The 20,343-nt window shown below is 41.6% G+C and overlaps 1 protein-coding gene across 1 annotated transcript in view; it reads left to right on the top strand.

Moving 5' to 3' along the window:
* Nucleotides 1-12,609: 12,609 nt before the first annotated feature.
* NINJ2 (ninjurin 2) overlaps nt 12,610-20,343 on the top strand; it is a gene marked incomplete in the record, with an annotated part of 79,775 nt that continues 72,041 nt past the window's right edge. Inside the window, 1 exon segment of the mRNA XM_034780586.1 lies at nt 12,610-12,920. Coding sequence (XP_034636477.1) covers nt 12,888-12,920 — 33 coding nt within the window.

The raw sequence follows: 20,343 nt of genomic DNA, 5'->3' as shown, positions 1-20,343 counted from the left end.
TGTATACCGCATCACACGGCCTTTAGAACTTCTCAAGTATGCATGTGTATGGTCTTATGACATCTTTAGCGTTCATGTCACAAAACCATCACTGCACCAGAGTTCAAGAAACTTGGGGACTTGACACTGAACTTCTCTCATTCCTAGAAGTGGTCCCTTCAAGTTAGGGATGAGACACATTGGTAGGGTAGCATGGAGGAAAGTTTATGCTGTCACTGCTCATTCTGTAGCCATATTATAGATAAAGAGAGAACTTTGTTTTGGGGGGCTATTTAGCACTTTCCACAAGTACAGTACCACATTCTTTTTAATTTTATTTTTTCAAGAAAATAATAATTTTTAAAATATAGAAATAAAACAGAAAGAGGAGAAATATGAATAATCATTCTAAGGATTTCTTGCTATTGGCCTAGGATTGACTGTTCTTGGATTCTCAGCACTCCTAACATTTCTATTGCACCTGTCATCCAAAGATTCTACAAGCGCTCTAACAGATAATCATTGGTGTGTATATAGTACCTTTCATCCAAAGATCTCAACGCACTTAATAAACTTTACCAACTGCATATTAACTCTATATACAAAGAGATTTTCACTCACCACTGAAATTCAGCCATCTTTGGGATGGAAGGTAGTATTTTAAATAGGGCATAGCAATACTACTTAATTGTTCTGGGCAGAAAGTTGAGAATACCATCTTCCAAGTGAAACTAAAAGGGACTTTCAGACAGGCAGAATTTCATTACCTATCTAGAATTTAGTCAGGATAATAGGGTTAATGATACCCCTGCTCTTCAAAAAAAGTGTCATGGGATTCTTAATTTCCACAGATAGTCAGGCCCCTAGTTTGAATGCTGACCTGAAAGATGACACTTTCCAATAAATAGCCTGCTGGGAATTAACTCAATTTTGACTCACAAGAAAGAATGCCACCTATTGAAATACCAACATCACTTTCTGTGGCACTAGATTTTCCTTGGGGGATGTAACCCCATCCCCCAACTTCTAGCACATAGAAACTGGCAGCACCATGAAAGATGGATTTGCAGGTCCACTGAAAACAGATAGGACAGGAGATTTCTCTCATTTTGTACCAGTTCCCCTCAGTGATATCAGCATGATTTACACAATCGTGGGAATAGGTTTAATCAGTCATCTGGTGGCTGTAGACTAGCAAGGAGAGTTTATACATTGTTTTTGGCGTGGCAGACAAAATTGATGGCAATTTTTTTTCAGTTTACCTCCAGACACACACACACACAGAGGAACGGATATGCTGATGTAATATGTTACAGGTCCTCCCTCTGGGCTGATCTGCAGAAGGTATGAATCTGTTATAGCCCCCACTTCAGTAGTCTTGCTACTTTAGCTTGTGATGTAGCAGCTCATGTTTTTAATTCTAGAAGTCCCTGGTTCAATCCCTGGTATGTTGGCCAAGCTGGCTGTCATCACACTGACCCAGAAGGGCTTTCTTCATGCATGCTCAGTGAAAGGTGTCTATGCAGACAGATTGCATCCAATTCTGCTCTCAGTTAGTAATTGTGCTGGGATTTCACAGGTGCAGTGGAGAGCAGGACTTGGCTTACTTAAAGATATTCATTGGTCTAGATTCAGATCTCAGCTACACCTGTGAAAATTTGGAGAATCTCCAGTGAAACCAAATGAGTTACTTCAAATTTATACCAGAGTAAATGAAAACAAAATAAGGTCCCATAATACTTTAGTTAGGCCTGTTCCCTGCATGATTCCCAGTGCTACAAGAAATAATTCTAAACATTTCTCATCCCAGAAGACTAATTAAAGAAACAATGCTTTAACAACTGCTTGTCCTTACAGTCAGAAACATAATTTCTGACTTAGGATATGCAGATGAATACTGCTGTTGATGCTCTCTGGTTTTTGGTTTCCATGAATTCATGTCCCAGACTGGTCTCAAAAGGTGCTGAACATGTGCAGTGGGTGATGCCTGCAGGGACTGTCCTCACACTCCCCATGGTGTGGTAGTCCTAGCTGAAATGAGAGTACCTCAAGTCTTTTAACTAGAGACGTCTTTATGGCCATCCAGCTATGATGAGCTCATGTGTTATTTTGTGCTCAAATCTATGTAGGCACATGCAACTGGGCTTCCATATTCATTTTGGGCTCGATCATGCAACATTTTGAGCAGTCTGGCCCTGATCCAGCAAAAGGATCATTTAGCCCTCACTGAAGTCAAAGGGACTACTTATGTACTTAAAGTTAAGTACATGCTTAAGTGCTTTGCTGGATTGGAACCTGAGTGCTCAGCACTTTTCAGTATTGAATTCATTCTCCCTAACACCTCCAAGAAATCTTTGGATACACAGGGGATAATTCTGATCTCACACCAATTTATACTTATGTATCTATTGTTTTCAATAGAATTATGCCTGGTTTATCTTGGTGTGAATGGAGACTCAATCCCTTAATACACTTGAACCTGAAAGCAAGTGCATCATTGTTAATGCAACATAAAAGCAACTGAAGTCCAGAATTTACTGTACAAAATTTGCATTAATTTTTATATATGTAGAGAACCCTGGGCCAATTTCTTAGATTGTTAACTTTTCACTTGTCTTTGTATGTATTCATACAATGCTTAGAACAATGAGTCTCTGATCCTGATTGAGTGCTACTGTAACAGAAATATGTATATATTAATTGTTATTACCTCATTTCTCCCAGTGTATATCAGAAATAACTCCGCTGAAGTAAATGGAGTTGTTACACTAGTCCAAAACTGGTGAGAGTTAGATCAGAAATGGGACCACCATGGGAAAAAAGCCATATGTGTCATGTAATTAATCCTTCCGGTCTGACACTTCAGAGTACCCACTCAACTCACAAGCACATTTGGTGTTTAAGGAGCATTGTATTCCACAGTAATAAACGTACTCAAGAACCAAGACAACAAATGAGAAATGAACACACACCGGGCCCGATTCAGATCTCACACTGGTGTAAATGAGAAGTGATTCCAACAATAACTGTGTGTGTTCGGAATTAAGCCCTCAGAACTACAGGTAAGCAGAAGAAAAGACACATTGTCGGGACTGAAATTCATACATCTTGAACTACAAAGCTTTAATTGCATGGCTCTTCAAAAAGTTTCTTCAACAAATGTCATAAATGCTGTGGAATTGACAATACAAAAGCAAAAACATTTTACTAGGTTTCACATAAGCACTGCAAAATGCAAGGTACCTGTCAGGCAGATTAAGAATAAGTTTTTGATTTTTAATTTGCAGCACAAAAATGAAGTTTGTCTGCAGGTTAAGCACACATTTTACATTCAGTTAGTTAATTGTCTGAAGCCTATTGAAGCCAAAAGAGAGTATTTCCACTGACAGGCCCTAAGTGCAATGTCTTCAATACCATCACTTTTTCAATGCTATATGTAGCTGATCTTTTTATTTTTTGTCTTGGCTTTATGCAATTTAATAAATAGATTGTCTTTAAAACGTGGGAATTTCTCAGTTGTATTGGAGAAACTTTTTGAAGATTCTAGAAATTAAATCCTTATAGTTCCCTATTTTGGGGGACACAGATCCTATCAGGGAGGGACAGCATGTTTATAGCTCACCACGATGAAACCGTTTTTATCCCCGAGACTGAGAATTCTGTCTTCAGCCCAGAATCTGATGGCAAAGGATCAAACAAATATAGAAGTTAGAAATAATACCAATAACCACATTAAGTTTTCCCATCTTATCTCCCTTTGTAGGATTTTTCCCTGTTGATGTTGCATACTTACTAGCTGGGATCTGTTGTGAAACCTAATAGATCATACTGTTAGATAGGTTTTCTGATATTCAGCCGAGTATTTCTTTAATTTAATTCCTTTGCTCCTAGTTATACCCCCGTGTACCTCCCTAAATTCCCCTCCCAACTTGACTGTTTACATGCTTCCAAAATACACAGATTATTTTTCTCTCCCAGCTCCCTTCACTCAGGGCAAAATCCAGAGCCCACTGTTATCAGTGGGAGTCTTTCAGTTGACTTCAAGGGGCTTTGGATCAGGCCATTAATCATCATTTAGCCAAGCACTGCATACTTAATTTTTAAAATGTTTCTTCATAAACTAGTCTTTCCAGTACTCCAGTAAATTTTTGTTACTCTTCGCTGAGTTGCCTGCAGTTTGTCAATATCTTTGTGGCAATGAGGTGTCTAGAACTAAATGCAGTGTTCCAGGTGCAGAGATGTATAGAAATACTTGTGTCTCTGCCTTTTTACTCTCCTCTTACCTCATGATATCCTCTTAATGTCCACATTGCCAGGATCTAGCATATTGTAAACAGGAGGATAAGCTGCCTGGGGTCTCAAGTTATTTGACTTTGGGTACAATGGGCATCAGATAAACCAGGGGTAGGCAACCTATGGCACGTGTGCCAAAGGCGGCACTCACACTGCCCAGATCCTCGCCACCGGTCCAAAAGGCTCTGCATTTTAATTTAATTTTAAATGAAGCTTCTTAAACACTTTAAAAACCTTATTTACTTTACATACAACAATAGTTTAGTTATATATTATAGACTTATAGAAAGAGACATTCTAAAAACGTTTAAATGTATTACTGGCACGTGAAACCTTAAACTAGAGTGAATAAATGAAGACTCGGCACACCACTTCTGAAAGGTTGCCGACCCCTGAGATAAACAATTAGTAGAATCCTTGGCCCTAAGACTAGAAGTTCAGTAAGAAACATTTGGGTTTTGAGACAAAAGCTTTATGTAACTGGCTCCTGGATCTTTAACTGGTTACAGATTTCACAGCTGATGTATCAGATTTTTTATTTCTGTGTTTTATCTGGGGATTTTGTCAGGCAGGGTAAGGGAGAGAATAGAGGAGACTGAATTTTTTTACAGGTTTAACTGGGGCATTAACCTGGTGTAATGAGGTGGAGTGGCCTCATTCCGATGCAGAGGGGATTATATCACCCTACTGGACTCAGCTAACCCCGCCCCATCCCCTTCGCAGGATGTACAGGGTTGGGGCAGGAAGTATAAGAGCAGGGCCCTGCTGGTCAGTGAGAGCCAGGCCAGATGTCCTTTCCAGGGAGCCCATGACTCGCTGTGGTGGGTGATGACTCTTGAGAGCTGGCCTGAAGAGAAGGAAAAGTGTTCCCCTGTGGAGCAGCCCCACCAGATGCCGGTAGGAAGTAGCCCAGGGAAATCAGACTTTGGCCCTGTTGTGTTGCCAGGAGGTAAGGCAGTGACCCCATGTTTCCACGTCAAGCCTGTGATGGGGTCACCTGTTGCTTCTAGTGACCTGGGCTGGGACCTGGTGGAGCAGGGTGGGTCTGGGTCCCCCTACCCCAGGCCCTGCACTTCAGATTGGGTGAGCGCTAACCCTTAGGCCAGACAGCCTGAGCTACTGACTGATTGCTCAGCCCTCATTCAGGAGCAGTTGCCCAACTGCAAACCAAGACCCCCGATAGACTAATCTGGCATGAGTGTTGATTCTCCTGATGCTGCTGAAGGGGACACGCAGACCCTGACATTCAGAAAACATTACACAAGGGAATAAAGAAAGATGTGTCCATGATTTTTTTTTTTCAGGTTTACCACACAACTTCATTGTTGGGTTAATTCCTTACCGTGCTTGTCATCTTCCTAACCCACATCAGGAGAGCACACTGGAAGGAAGCATGAGAGTCTGAAAGAGGGAATCAATTATCTGTTCTTTCCAGAGGCCTTCCTTCCTTCTTGCAGAACGGGAATAACTCCCTCTGAAGCCAGTGAGAGTTAGAATGAGGGAAGAATTAGACTCCCCAAATGGCCCATGGTTGTGGGGCCCCATATGAACATCAAAACTTAGACTCTCATTCTGCCTCAAAATCATGAAATCTACGTCTAGGTTAAGTCTTTTTTTGCCATGGAAGGAATTCCATGAAAATGGATCACAGTGTTCAGAGGTGGAGATTTGGAGAGAAGAGGTTTTATGTGAGAACACTGGGAGGAGAGAGTGCAAATAGGAACACAGGGAGGTCGGTCACTGTTCTGACCATTTCTCAAGAGACAGGCTCAGAGGAGTCTCCTGGAAGAAGAAAAAGTGAGTGCATAAGAGGGAATCATATGGGATTCGTTTTCTGACCTTCTCTCATCCTCACACTGGAGGATGGTTTTGAGAACTGCCAGTCACAGCAGGGTATGAAACACTACTAGGGTCGAAGTCAGATCTGGGGTAAACTGGTCCAACAGCATTAAGGTCAATGGAGTTACTCTAAGGGTGATTTTATCCCTATGAAGTTAATGAGTTTTTAGGTTCAGAGATCCTACTGAAGGAGAAGTTCTTCTGAATGTTTGGAGAGTCAGAGGGGGAGGGTTTATGATGGCTATTGAAAGGCTGAGTTGCTGGTAACTATAAGGTAGCAGTAGGTGGGCTCTCTCCGGTGTTGGGGGTGGGAAATAGGTATGTAAAACAAGATTCTTGATTGAATATAAACACAGAAAGAAACTAAATCGCAGGCGTGGGATGAACTGAAACATTCCCTTTAGTCTTATAATTCATATCTACAGGTTCCTTCTCTCCCCAGCTTCTTCATCTCCTTCTCTTTTCTAACACAAGGGCACCTAACTCTGACTGGGGACCACAATACCAACTTGCTCGGAGACTGAAGACTGCATCTTGCAGATTGCAATCACCCTTCCCTTGACACACATTTGTATTTTGCCTTTTAAAATTTTCCATCAGATTGATTAGAATCTTTTATTTGGTCTCTATTGATTTCTACTGGTCTCCCAGTTTGAACTGAAGAATCCGTAACCATATTAACTCATAGCCCCACAAACCAGTAGCCCAGAAGATTTGTTGCGCTGTTCCTAATCCTAATTCTCTTTTGGAATCAGTAAGAGCCAGCTGAAACCATTCAGCTGTAAGTTCCAGTACATATGCAGCCTATGGAAGGTGCAGTGTGTGGAGTCTACAGGTCGTAGCATGCATTGCTCTATCTTGATCCAAGCAGAAGGCTTTGCTCACTTCTTCTCAAAATACCCAGGGAGATGACATTTTGTCCATTTCTTGAGTGATATCCTCTCCTGACATTGCTGTGGTTCTAATGTCAGCATGAGGCAGGGGCTGGATCAGCTTCCTTAATCCCCATTTTCCAGGGCAGGTGATGGTCTAGGAAAAATGATAAGCAGTCTGGCATCAAAGCCTTAAATTGAGGCTTCACCAAGATCTACTGCCCCTAACTGATCACAGTTTCACCTCTCTGAATCCTTCAGCTGAAAACCAAAACAAAACAAGATTGCAAAGTTTTCCTGGGAATTTCAGGAGCCATTTAGTAACAAGAGGTTTAGCTGGTAATTGGGAGCTGATCTCTTGTAGCCTGGCCCATCCTCACCACAAAATTAAAATAAATTTAATTCTGCAGAAAAAATCTCTTTCTTGTCTAGTATCTATCCTGGGTCTTCTGTCTGGAAGTAGTGTTTTTCTCTAAAGGGCAGGCAATTCACTCTGAGACAGACCTCACTGTATTTGTAGTCTGTGCCTTAAACTCCCACTATCAATCTACACATACAGGAGCTGTTTTCTCCACTGCCTAGAACCTTGCATTGCCATTTTCACCTTTGTAAAATGCCACCAAATCAGAATCATGCTGCTAGCCTTTTACACTCACTCTTCCTGGGTGTGAATGACTGCACAAGGTGCATGCAGAGGAAAATTGGACCCAGGGCCTCCCTGCTCCCATACAATCACTATCCATCTCTAGTCTGACTAGATCCTCAGCTAGTGGAAACTGGCATAGTTCCATTGGCGTCATTGCAGCTACAGTGATTTACTCCTACTGAGGATCTGCCCCATAATTTCACCTTTCCCTACTAGCCAGGTTGAGAACTGAGTCCAGAGCCTAAACGTAAGGGATTTTGAAAGGTGAACCCTGCAGAATTTCATTTCACAGGCTACCTGTGCTGTAATGTAATATCCTTGAACAAGTTAATTTGTAAAGCCTTCAGCTCTTGGAAACTGCTTAAGGAACACAAGCTAATGACATTTTACTTGTCTATTAAAAAAACATTCATCTGGAGCAACTAGGTGAGTAAATTCCAGTGTTCTGCCTTAGGGTATGATCAGCCAATGAGAGTTTATTCTTTTGATACAGTGCTTATATCTTGTTTTCATTGGCTGAGCATGTTTTCACTCGGTATCCTGTGAGTGAAAACATGCTCTCACAGGAAGTTGGTCCTTATATAGATTATAAGGCCAGAAGAGACCACTATGAGTATCTAATCTGAGGCCAGAGGACTTCCCTGAATTAATTTGTTCAAACTACAGCATATCTTTTAGGTGGACTTCCAGCAGAATGGATCTGAACTCAAATATATCCTTGGTCCTGGAGTTTCAATTAAACAATTGAATCAATCTCTTAATAAGAACAGTTATTTTTCTTCTAACTCTCCATGAGTTTCTTTTCCTCCAATCAATACAATATACTCTATATTCCCAATCACCACCACAGGAGGAACTGATCCTGCCAGTCAATATTTAGACACTTAGGCTATGTCTACACTAGAAATGCTGAAGTGGCAGCACTGTAAGCTCTGTAGTGTAAACACTTACTATAGCAATGGAAGGAGTTATTCCGTCACTATAGGAAATCTGCCTCCACAAGAGGCAGTAGCTAGGTTGACGGAAGAATTCTTCCATCAATCTAGTGGTGTCTACACTAGGGGCTTAGGCTGGGTTAACTACATTGTTCAGGGATATGAGGTTTTATAGTATAGACCAGCCCTTAGAAGCCTACATCTCATTGAAAGTCAGTGGAACATAGGCTCTTAAATGTCTACATCAATTCTGAAACTGGGACTTAGGCACACAGGCACTTTTGAAAATTTTAACTTCTCTAATATGCCCTACAATATGGGTTATCAGTCTGGGGGTTACAACGCCCCAGGGAGGGTCACAAATGGGTCATGATCATCCTCCTTTTCTTTGTGACAAGATTGCAGAGGTTCCCCAAAACTGATGGAGGGAGAGTCTCAAAAATATTTTCTCTTGTAATATGGGGTCACGGTATGGAAAAGGTTGAGAACTACTACCCTACAAACACACCTGTTCGCTTAATCAAGGCACAAGATTGAAGGTCCCTCTGGAGTATCGTGATGCATCTTAGAGCACCCAGGGAATGTTTCTGTACCTCCCTAAAGACAGCATGGACTCCCTCTGCAACCAGCAATCTCTGCTGGCTAGTGCTGAGGGAACAGGGCCATGGCTCCACCTTCTTACCCAGTCCTGTTGCAGGGACTAGCACCATGAGTGCAAGAACTCCCTTTATACCTGGGCCCTGTGTGAGGGGTGGGGAACAAAGAGAAGAGGCTCCTGTACCCTCTCACTCCCTAGCATAAGAGCTGGGACAATCTGGCCCCAAATGGCAAATAGCTCCACAGTCACCTCATACTGCTCTCTTCTCTTTAGAGACTCTTTTCCCATCAAACTCTCCTTTGCATCCTCAAGTGTATATAAGAATTACTCTCTTCTACTCTGTTCAATCATCATTAGTTACACCAACAACCAGCTCTGGAAATCTCTTGTCTTTCTGGTGCATTCAAACTCTGTGCAGTGTTTTATGTGCCCTAATTTACACCTTCAGCCCAAGACGATGGCAGATGCTTGTATAATAGTTAATAATTATTAAATGGTTGCAGTGTTGTAGCCATGTTGGTTGTGAAGAAAAGGCGTGGAGCTTAAAAGCTTGTCTTTTTCACCAACAGAAGTTGGTCCAATAAAAAATATCCCCTCACCCACCCTTCTCTCTAAGAATTATTAAAGGCATTTAAAAAAGCCATATTTCCTCTTCTTTGCAATCAGAAGTAGTGATCAGAAAACCTTTTCTGTTACACTGGGATTTTCCTTTGATGAATTTCATCTTCCCCTGGCAGTTCTGAGAGTTAAATAGAAACAGACCCATTTTCCTATTTTCCTGCATGTTTAGACTCATAGCTTTGCTATTAATATGACATACAAAAATAATCTCCAAGAGAGATTTTGCTGTTTGAAGCTGTATCAGTTTAATACGTTTGGCTCCAGATGCCCTCAGAGAAGCTGCATAGAGTCATTATTACTAATATGCTCCTGCAGAAAGACTCTTCCATGCTATCTTGGGATAGGGAACCTGGTTTGATTTAGTTTTGCTTGTCTGGAAGGACACAGGAGTTACTGTAGGTCTTGCTTAATTTCTCTGGATATTCTGAAAACACAGTTTAAGAGTATTATTCTTTGGGACATTTCCCTGGAGGGCAAAGCAAAAGTTTCAGCATAACACTTAGATAAGTGCTGGAGAGAAACTGGTTTAAAAGACACACTGTTATATATCTTGTGGTCTTGTCTGAAATTAGCTCGGTACTAGTCTTCGGTTATCTTCTAAAATAATAGCTGGACACTTCATCCACTTCTTACCACAGAATGAAGCTGGACACTTCATCCACTTCTTACCACAGAATGATATTTTGGGCCTACCACGATATAGGTAAGATACCTAAGGACAGCAAAACTTTGTCAAGAACTCCTGGGTCTTTCCTCATAAACCCTATTCACAAAGAACAAGCTTAGCATGAACTCCTCTCAGGAGTAAGTTTGAAAGATGTGGTGGATGCCAGAATCATATAAATTATTCATTAACAGACTGCATCTATATATAATCTGAGCTGTGGCATCTTATTATAGACATCTTTAAGGAAAATAATTTAGAACAGGTAATTCTTTGTATTAGTGCCTCTGCAATAGTATGCTTATAGGGAAACTGGTAGGCAATATAGAAAGAGATTTCAATCCCTCCCTCTAAATAACAAGAAGAGCAAATCACCGCATTTTGTTTTCAAAACTTCTTACGTAGAATTAAAAAAATCAAATGGGAAGCTGTTGTCATGACAGTCTGATGTAGATTAGGACTCAGAAGCCTATATTCTGACCCCCAACCTGTGTCTCACAGGATAAAAAAAATAGTCATTGATTTCCATGCTAATAAGGTTCATGAATTGTGCATGATTGCATGCGATGGACAGGTGACTTTCAAAATAGTTGTTAGATAAGTCTCTTATGTAAACTGATGTAAACAGTAGTCACCTATTAAGAGAATCAAAACTGTATTTTACTGAAGGATAGCTCAGTGGTTTGAGCATTTGCCTGCTAAATTCAGGGTTGTGAGTTCAGTTCCTGAGGGGGCCACTTAGGGATCTGGGGCAAAATCAGGACTTGATCCTGTTAGTGAAGGCAGGGGGCTGGACTCGATGACCTTTCCGGGTCCCTTCCAGCTCTATGAGATAGGTATATCTCCATATATTTTTATTTACATTACAATAGCTTTGACAGCTGCTTGTCTTTTTCATGCTTTCACACAAAAACTACATTGCCTGGCTCCCAAAGTACGTGATGGGAGGAAAGTTGTTCATATAGATAAGCCACAGGACTGAGAGTAAGATGATCTGGGTTCTAGTCCTGACTCTGCTACAGATTTCCCGTGTGACCTTAAGCATGTCACTAACATGTACCTCTGTGCCTCAGTTTATCCATCTCTAAAATGGGGATATTATCTCTACAGATGCTCCCCAAATTACGTAAACCCAACGTACACAAATCCGAATTTACAGAAAAAGTTCCATAAGCTAGAAATAGGAGTTTTTGTTGTTGTTGTTTTGCGTAATGGTTGGAGATATGTTTCCAACTTATGCAAAATTCGAGTTATGCAAGGCGTTCCGGAATAGAACGATTGCGTAAGTCGGGGAGCGTCTGTACTTCACAGGGATATTGTGAGGCTAAATTCATTAATGCTTTGAAATGGTGCCACAGCACTGCTAAGCGTTAGTATCATTGTCAAACTAGGCCTTCTGTTGAGAAGTATCAGTACAATGGCCGTTCCCACTGAGAGAGACTTCAGCACCTTTTATAGACCTGGAGATACAGAAACTGTGATGAACACTGGTTAACTACATACATACCACATAGCATGCTTCTTAACAAGATAATCTTCTTCAGTAAAAATATAACTTTCTGTGCCATTGTAACTGATCAGTGAAGTTGTCCTTCAGAGGACAAAACCTTTCCACCTGAATCTTGGTTAATGTAAATCTGAAATCAATGGGGCAATCCTGATTTTCAGCGGCTGAGGATCCCACTTGTATTATGTTCATGCTTTATGACTTGATTTTGGCTGTGTACATTTCCATTCTAAATACATTTTTGGTCACTTTTCACTTACCAATCAAAAGAAAAACTCATTTGGGGCTGATACCAGGAATAGAAATTCCAGATCTAAATGATGTTTTCTTGGTTGAGAAAGTGAGAAGTAACTGAGAATGGGTTTAGAATGGAAATTCCATCTCAGCCTTCTCTAGAGCTTTGCTGTAATGCTGTTCTGCAGTGAAGGAACATGACTTTCTGGCCCGAACCTTCTCAGCCACTAGTTTTCAAACCATCTTCATGCGGTAGCCCTGATATGAACAGAGGGGCTCTGTGACTACAGAGAGGGTTCAGGATTGTTGCTAAATGCTCTGTACAGTCTGTGCCATGACCCTCATGGTACGCTAGCTGCATCACAGAATTCCAGCCTGAGTGATCTCACAGGGCTCAGCTGGACCAAGGGAGTTAGTGGAGATACATAGTGAACAAAACTGTCATAGCAAATCTAAGAGGGATGTTTATTCCATGGACCATTCAGCATTTTGAAGACAAAGAATTTGTATGCCATCCCCTTCTTCCCCCACACGTTTGTGCCAAGACGGGCGTCTCACATCAGGGAGATGAATAGCAGGTCTGTTTCAGCAGCTGTGCTCTCTTACCCAGAGAAAGCATTATAGAGTCCCTGGGACTGCAGAGTCCCAAGCTACTGTGCAGTCTGCAGAAGGCTGAGGAAGAGACCTAAGGGCAAAAGGATGGCATCAGAAGGGGAAATCATCAACCTTCAAGTGAGTCCATCTTGGGGAATTACCAAGAGGGAAGTGGGAGGGTAGAGGGAGGCAGTAACAATTCCTGTCATTTACTCCTCTGTTTTGGTACTGTTTTGAAACTTCTTTGCTGAAATTTTCAGCCCCCTTTGGAGAGAAGCTGATTGCAGGTTCATCTCAACACTCTGCTAATGAAAGGGCTTATTAGCTCCTTATTGTGAAGGAGACAGGATGAGAGAAGAGCTGCAGGATCTTACTAGAAAGAACTATTTTTGTGGCGAGAGTGAAACACCAGAGGCGGTTAGCGTCCAGGTCTGAGAGGGAGGCAGTGCGAATTTTACTAGCTGTAAGAGTTTGAGCTGTTCCCCTCCTCACAAAGCCCTTCTGTGTTTGGCAGAAAGTGCTCCCAGTCTAGAGAAAAGGAAAAGAAATACATATAGCAAATGCTGAGAGAGAGCACAAGCCAAGCTTTCCTATGTGGGGTTGATTGAGAAACAAAACGTACTGGTAAAGCTCCTTCAGTCCTTGTGTGTTTCCTTTTGCAGGTGTTTGTTTTTTAAGGAGGGTGTTTCTTTGGACTCAGTGTGTCTTTTAGGAAAGGGCAACTCTCCGAGGGTTTGGAAAGAAGTTATTAGGATTGAAATCAAGCCCCCTGATCAGAAACATTTGCCAAATTTGGGAAAGTTCAGATTCAGATCTGCACCTGGCAGCTGGCCCCTTCTCTAGAACTACTCCAAACATAGTCCTAGACTCAACTCCCAGATTTGGGGAAGTTTGAACCAGTATCCAAACTTTGCAGTTGGCCTCCATTTTTAGAGTGGCCTAAGCCAAATTCTTAGAACTGAACAGAGTAAAACCTTAGGGAAGTTCAGATCTAGGTCAAAATCTCTAGAGATTATAATGCAAAGAATTGGGCCTGTTGTTATGGAAATCATCAAAGCAGTACTGAAGAGGACTCATTCCCACAATCCCAAAATTTTGTAACAGGGAATGGCAGAACAAAGAGAGTGACTGATTGGGGCAGGGGCCTGATGCAGGCAGATTCATAAGGTCACTTCAGCAGAGGAATGAGATGCAGTGCAAGCTCTTAAAGGGCTGGAATGGGTGTCCTCAGATACAAGAGGAGAAAAAAAGAGCAGTATTCAAAGGTAGCTTTGCCAAGTGGTGAAGCTGGATATTGCTACGGATGCTTCTGTTTGACCAGGAAAGAGAGAGGGCTGAGCTTTCCCAACACAAGGTAGAAAGGGTGAAGGCAGAGAGGTATACAAACCAGAACAAGTGTAAAGGGAAACAGGTCAAGAAATAGAAACTAAAGACAAGCCAAAACCCCTGCATATGAATCTACCACACTTGGGAAAAATTCAGATTTGTATCTGAGTTTTGTGCATGAACCCAGCCTCCTAACAGGACAAAACAACCCTCTGGATCCAGATACTCCTGACATTCAGAAAAGTTTGGCTCTGCATTCCGATTTGAACCTTGCAGCTTGGGTCCACCTCTAGTGTGACTGAAGAGCTGTTAAGGATCACTTCAGTCAAGGGAGATAGTATGTGAGCAACTGAGAAGAGAGAGATGGTTTGAATTTCAAAACTAAAATTAACGTGTTTGTTTCTGAACCAGGCAAGGGCAGGATATCATCCGCGTCTCTGCAAAATCCCACAAGACAGAATGTTTGCCTGAGATTCTCCTAATGGCACCTCATGGGGATTTTGCTAAACCAGACTTTACAAAACTTAGGCAAATATTCATAGGTTCCTGCATACTTGTCACCAGGAAACCTCCTGGATGATACTGGCAAAGGAAAGAGAGCATTATGGATCATGTAGGTGAGGAAGTAGAAGGGTCCTTGGAGGGCCAGTGTGTAAAATAGCCTTTAAGGCAGAGCAAAGGAAGCAGGAGATGAAAGAGAAAAAAAAGAAGAGTGAGGGAAAGATAGTGTATACACTCTTTAATTAAAGGCACTTTTGACAGTACCCTTTGGTTCTTTGTTCTGACTAATGATATGCAGGTGTCCACTCTGAAGTCCAGCAGCTACAGCCCTGGAGGCCCCTGCAGGTATAAGGACTGCACACTCTGGGGCAATCCCACAGCTGCTGCATGAATCTTTATCTGAAAGAACTACTGTATGCTATTACAGTGATAGCCAAGAATTCTAACGTACATGTATATTGTTTCCATTTGGTTTTATTTTGGAGGCATTCTGTGCCCAAATGGCTGCTCACTGCCAACTAGAATTTTTATAGTGCATCACATTTAGACGCTTTCCATTTGAGAAAAGAATTCAAAACTTACGATCCTTTAGCCTGCAATGGAGGAGGTATTTAAGATTATGAAGGCTCTAGTGAGAACTGATTAGTCTCCTCTTTTTTTAGCCTGTCCCATAACACGAGAACAAGAGCTCACTAGATGAAGTTAACAGAATAAAAATAAATACTTCTTCTCTCAGCATGTAGTCAGCCTGTGGAATTCACTGAGTCCTGGAGCAGGTCAGAGAGTTAAATATTGTAGCTGGCACTAAATAGGGGATAGGATAATTTTATGACCAATAACAACACTTGGAGTTATGCAAGCTACATGAGGCACTTTCAAATCTCCTACTTCAGCTAATGGTGTATGGGCATCAGGAAGATTAGCCCTTCTGCCTCCAAACAACACTATATAATTGCTCAGGTACATTGAAAAGGATACCTGCCAACTGTCCCAGTGAAGGAGCCACAGCTACTTTCCTAACAGCAAAGTAGCTAGCATTTCCCACTCTCTCCCTCCCCAAAACTCTCCAAGTCCAGAGCACATCTATAGAGTTTATTTTTCAACTCCCACTTCTAGGCACACGTACAAAATATCAAACTGCACACAGGTCCTAAAAATAGGACATTGTCAACATGAAAAATGCTCTATATCAAGCTAGAACTAAACCCCTCCCATCCAGCAAAAACCTGAGTAAACAGATAAAACTATAACCCGAATTCAAAGGTGTATCTGTATTTTTCACCCCAAACATCTCTATTTATGGCTTTCAGATTTTGCCAGCAATGGCAGCTTCATTTTTCTCTATAAAGTATTTGGTATTGGCTGTTGACAGGAAGTCAGACTAGGTGGACCAGTTTTCTGATCTGTTATGGCAAATTCCAAGCTGAGATAACTGGGAGCTGAAACAGCATTTGGGATATCGACATAAACAAAACAAAACCCATCACCAGGCAGCCCATCCTGCCTCAGCGTTGGTGTTTGATACCATGGTGATGAGTCCATTAGAAATTAAGAGATTGGTGAAATGAATTAGATTAGAGTTAAAAGAACAGGAGTACTTGTGGCACCTTAGAGACTAACAAATTTATTAGAGCATAAGCTTTCGTGGGCTACAGACCACTTCTTTGGATGCATATAGAATGGAACATATATTGAGGAGATATATATACACACATACAGAGAGCATGAACAGGTGGGAGTTGTCTTACCAACTCTGAGAGGCCAATTAAGTAAGTGAAAAAAAACGTTTGAAGTGATAATCAAGCTAGCCCAGTACAGACAGTTTGATAAGAAGTGTGAGAATACTTACAAGGGGAGATAGATTCAATGTTTGTAATGGCTCAGCCATTCCCAGTCCTTATTCAATCCTAAATTGATTGTATCTAGTTTGCATATCAATTCCAGCTCAGAAGTCTCTCGTTGGAGTCTGTTTTTGAAGTTTTTCTCTTGTAAGATAGCCACCCGCAGGTCTGTCATTGAATGACCAGACAGGTTAAAGTGTTCTCCCACTGGTTTTTGAGTATTATGATTCCTGATGTCAGATTTGTGTCCATTAATTCTGTTGCGTAGAGACTGTCCGGTTTGGCCAATGTACATGGCAGAGGGGCATTGCTGGCACATGATGGCATATATCACATTGGTAGATGTGCAGGTGAACGAGCCCCTGATGGTATGGCTGATGTGATTAGGTCCTATGATGATGTCACTTGAATAGATATGTGGACAGAGTTGGCATCGGGGTTTGTTACAAGGATAGGTTCCTGGGTCAGTGTTTTTGTTCAGTGATGTGTGGTTGCTGGTGAGTATTTGCTTTAGGTTGGGGGGTTGTCTATAAGCGAGGACAGGTCTGTCCCCCAAGATCTGTGAGAGTGAGGGATCATCTTTCAGGATAGGTTGTAGATCTTTGATGATGCACTGGAGAGGTTTTAGCTGGGGGCTGAAGGTGACAGCTAGCGGTGTTCTGTTATTTTCTTTGTTGGGCCTGTCTTATAGGAGATGACTTCTGGGTACTCGTCTGGCTCTGTCAATCTGTTAGTTGAATACCACAAGATAATATCAGTGAATATATGCTCCAATTCTGATTGGCCATTCAGTGAGATCATAGTTGCCACCTTATTATTTGCTATCCATATATATCTGTGTGAATGGGTTTGGGTTCAAAGGGATGCTCACAGAATGAATGTTGTTCATATTCCTATGTGAACAGTGATATTTGAAGATGAGTGTCCTCTGTTCACTTTTGTCAGTTTTTTAGATCGCTGTTCTTCTTAAAAAGTTCCAGTCATCCAATGCATGGGGCAGAAATGATACCTTGCAATCTAAGTGATGGATCACACAGTATAAATAAGAAAGAACGAACACATGAAGTGAGCAGTTTGAGAACACCCATAGGCTGAAATTTGCTTGCATAAACTGTTCAGTGATTACTTGTGAATATCAAGTACATTTCCAGAAATCAGGATGGATTTATAAACAATTTGTAACCAGGAAAAAAAAGAGTTAAATTAATTACATAATTTACTCCCAACTGGTAGTTTGACCAGATCTAGATTAAATAGATTTTAGATAGGCAGATTAATAGAATTTGCATGACTTTAATGAGTGGCAGCTGGGACTTTTCTAAAACATTCACAAAACGAATGGAAAGTCCCACATAAATCATAAATTCTCTCTCCCACATCTCACTTTCACATTGTGCCTGATGACGGAATGTAGTGGGTTTGTTCACAACTAGATGAGACTTCTGTTTATTCTTGTTTTTGTGGCTTCAAGTTTTGACCTCAGGCAGTGTCGTGGTTACAAGTTCTCTGTCTGGGTACATAGCTGTCTGCTTCTTCTGCAGGAATAGCCAATTTGTGCTTTCTAGTGCTGCAGAGACTTTTACCCTCATTCAGCAATATCCAAGAAATATGACAATGTGATGTTATAGTCCAAGCAGTGTTCCTGTCCCAGAGGGCTTCAGTAATGTCATTTGGGCACCGGGCAGAATTATAATTCTGTATTTTAATAATAATACTCTGCGTTCATACAGATCCTTTCATGTGAAGATTCCAAGTGCTTTACAAACAGTAAGTAAGCCTCATAATATCCTTGGAAGGTAGGGAAGGATTATCCCTATTTTTCAGATGGAGAAACTCAGCCACATAAGTGACTTACCTAACTGTGTGCGGTAGTGATTCAATGGCAGGGGCAGGAATAGAGCCCAAGAGATCTCCCGTGCCCCCAGCCTCTAACTATTAAATATCATTAACTCAAACTGTGAAATTTAGGAATAAGAACAGATTGTGTATAACGAAAAGTCTAGGGTGGGATGGGAGGAGTGGAGAGGGCTAGGGAGAAAATTCACTGTGAAAACAAAGCTCTTCTAATGTAGTCAGCAAAATAAGAGATGTGAAATCTGATATCAGACTGGGGAAAGAGAAAAGTCTTGTGTCTGTTCCCCAAGTCACGGGGACTGTGATTCTGCACAGCACTATCCAGGCTCTTCTCCAGGCTGCCTGTCACACTAATGCTAGAAGGCTTGGAGATGTGGTGCTAGCACATCACTGTGGAGAATGGAATTTTTTTACAGCAGTACTAATTTGATCTTTGTTCTCGAATAACATTGTGATATTTCTCCTCACTCCTACAAATTCCTCCTGCTCCCCCTCTATTCCTCTCCCTGGGTGTGGACAGCAACTTTACTTAGAATGGGAGGGGCACAATGGAAATTTTTCAAGCACAGTATTTTTTTGGGGGGGAGGAGGGGTCTTGAAGAAATTGGATCAGTGCTAAAGGAGATCTAGAAACTGAGAGCACTGTGGAGTGTGATGTGTTCATACACACACACAGATTAGGGGCCAGATTCATCCCTGGTGTAACTCCACTAAAACTAGAGGCCTTCCACAGGCATTAATTTGGTCCCAGATGCTCCACCTCAGGGAGGTTTGGTGAGAGAAAGGTATCAACATTTTAATGAATGTTATTGAGGAGTCTTATCCATGCTACTCATTCAGAAGCATAGGGCCACAATAGGATTACAAATGTGAAAATATATATGGGAGTGGAAGATATTAATGAGTATTCTCTGATTATATGCAGAACACACTAAAGAGTGAATTAATCCTGCTGACTGTCTGTAACTCTCCCTGAAACAATGTGCATGAAGAGGGATCACTGGATACCTGATCTTCCCCCAAATGCTACATTCAGACCATGTTCCCCCTCCTTCTAACCAAATGCTCTCCTTCATTCCCCCTGTTAGATGTATTTCACTATACACACTGTGCACATGGGCTCCCTCACTGAGAGGATCGCTGTGCAGCAGAGAATCTGGCTCTCTATGTCCTGAAATAATAGTGAAATAAGCTGTAAAGAAATAATAGTTGATGGATTAGATAATACGGAGTCTGTCTGGGCAATACTCACACTGGGTAATAGGACTACTAGAGCCTCTCCGGGGATAGTGCTTGGAGTGTGCTATAGACCGCCGGGATCGACCCAGGATATGGATAAGGAACTATTTAATGTGTTTAGAGAAGTAATTACTAATAGAAACTGTGTAATTATGGGGGACTTTAACTTCCCAGATATAGATTGGGGAACAAACGCTAGTAGCAATAATAGGGTTCAGATGTTCCTAGATGTGCTTGCTGATCAATTCCTCCATCAAGTGGTAGTTGAACCAACGAGGGGGGAGGCCATTTTAGACTTGATTCTGGTAAGTAGTGAGGACCTCGTTGAGGAAGTGGTAGTAGGGGACAATTTGGGCTCCAGTGATCATGAGCTAATTCGGTTTAAAATACATGGGAGGAGTAACAGAATTAAGTCAAAGACAAGGGTTTATAATTTTAAAAAGGCCAATTTTAACAAATTAAGGGGACTGGTAAGGGAAGTGGATTGGGCAAACGTATTAATGGATCTAAAGGCAGAAGAAGCCTGGGATTACTTCAAGTTAAAGATGCATGAGCTGTCGGAGGCCTGCATTCCAAAAAAGGGAAAAAGATTACTAAGCAGGAGATTTAGACCAAGCTGGATGAGCGACCGACTCAAAGGGGCGATTAGGAAAAAACAGAAAGCGTACAAAGAGTGGAAGAGGGGAGGGATCAGTAAGGAAATGTACCTAAGTGAAGTCAGAGAATGTAGAGATAGAGTGAGAAAGGCCAAAGGCTGTGTAGAGTTGGACCTAGCGAGGGGAATCAAAAGCAATAGTAAG

The sequence above is a fragment of the Trachemys scripta genome, chromosome 1, assembly GCF_013100865.1.
Source record: "Trachemys scripta elegans isolate TJP31775 chromosome 1, CAS_Tse_1.0, whole genome shotgun sequence".
Taxonomy (NCBI): Eukaryota; Metazoa; Chordata; order Testudines; family Emydidae; genus Trachemys; species Trachemys scripta.
This window is presented reverse-complemented; position numbering and strand designations above follow the sequence as displayed.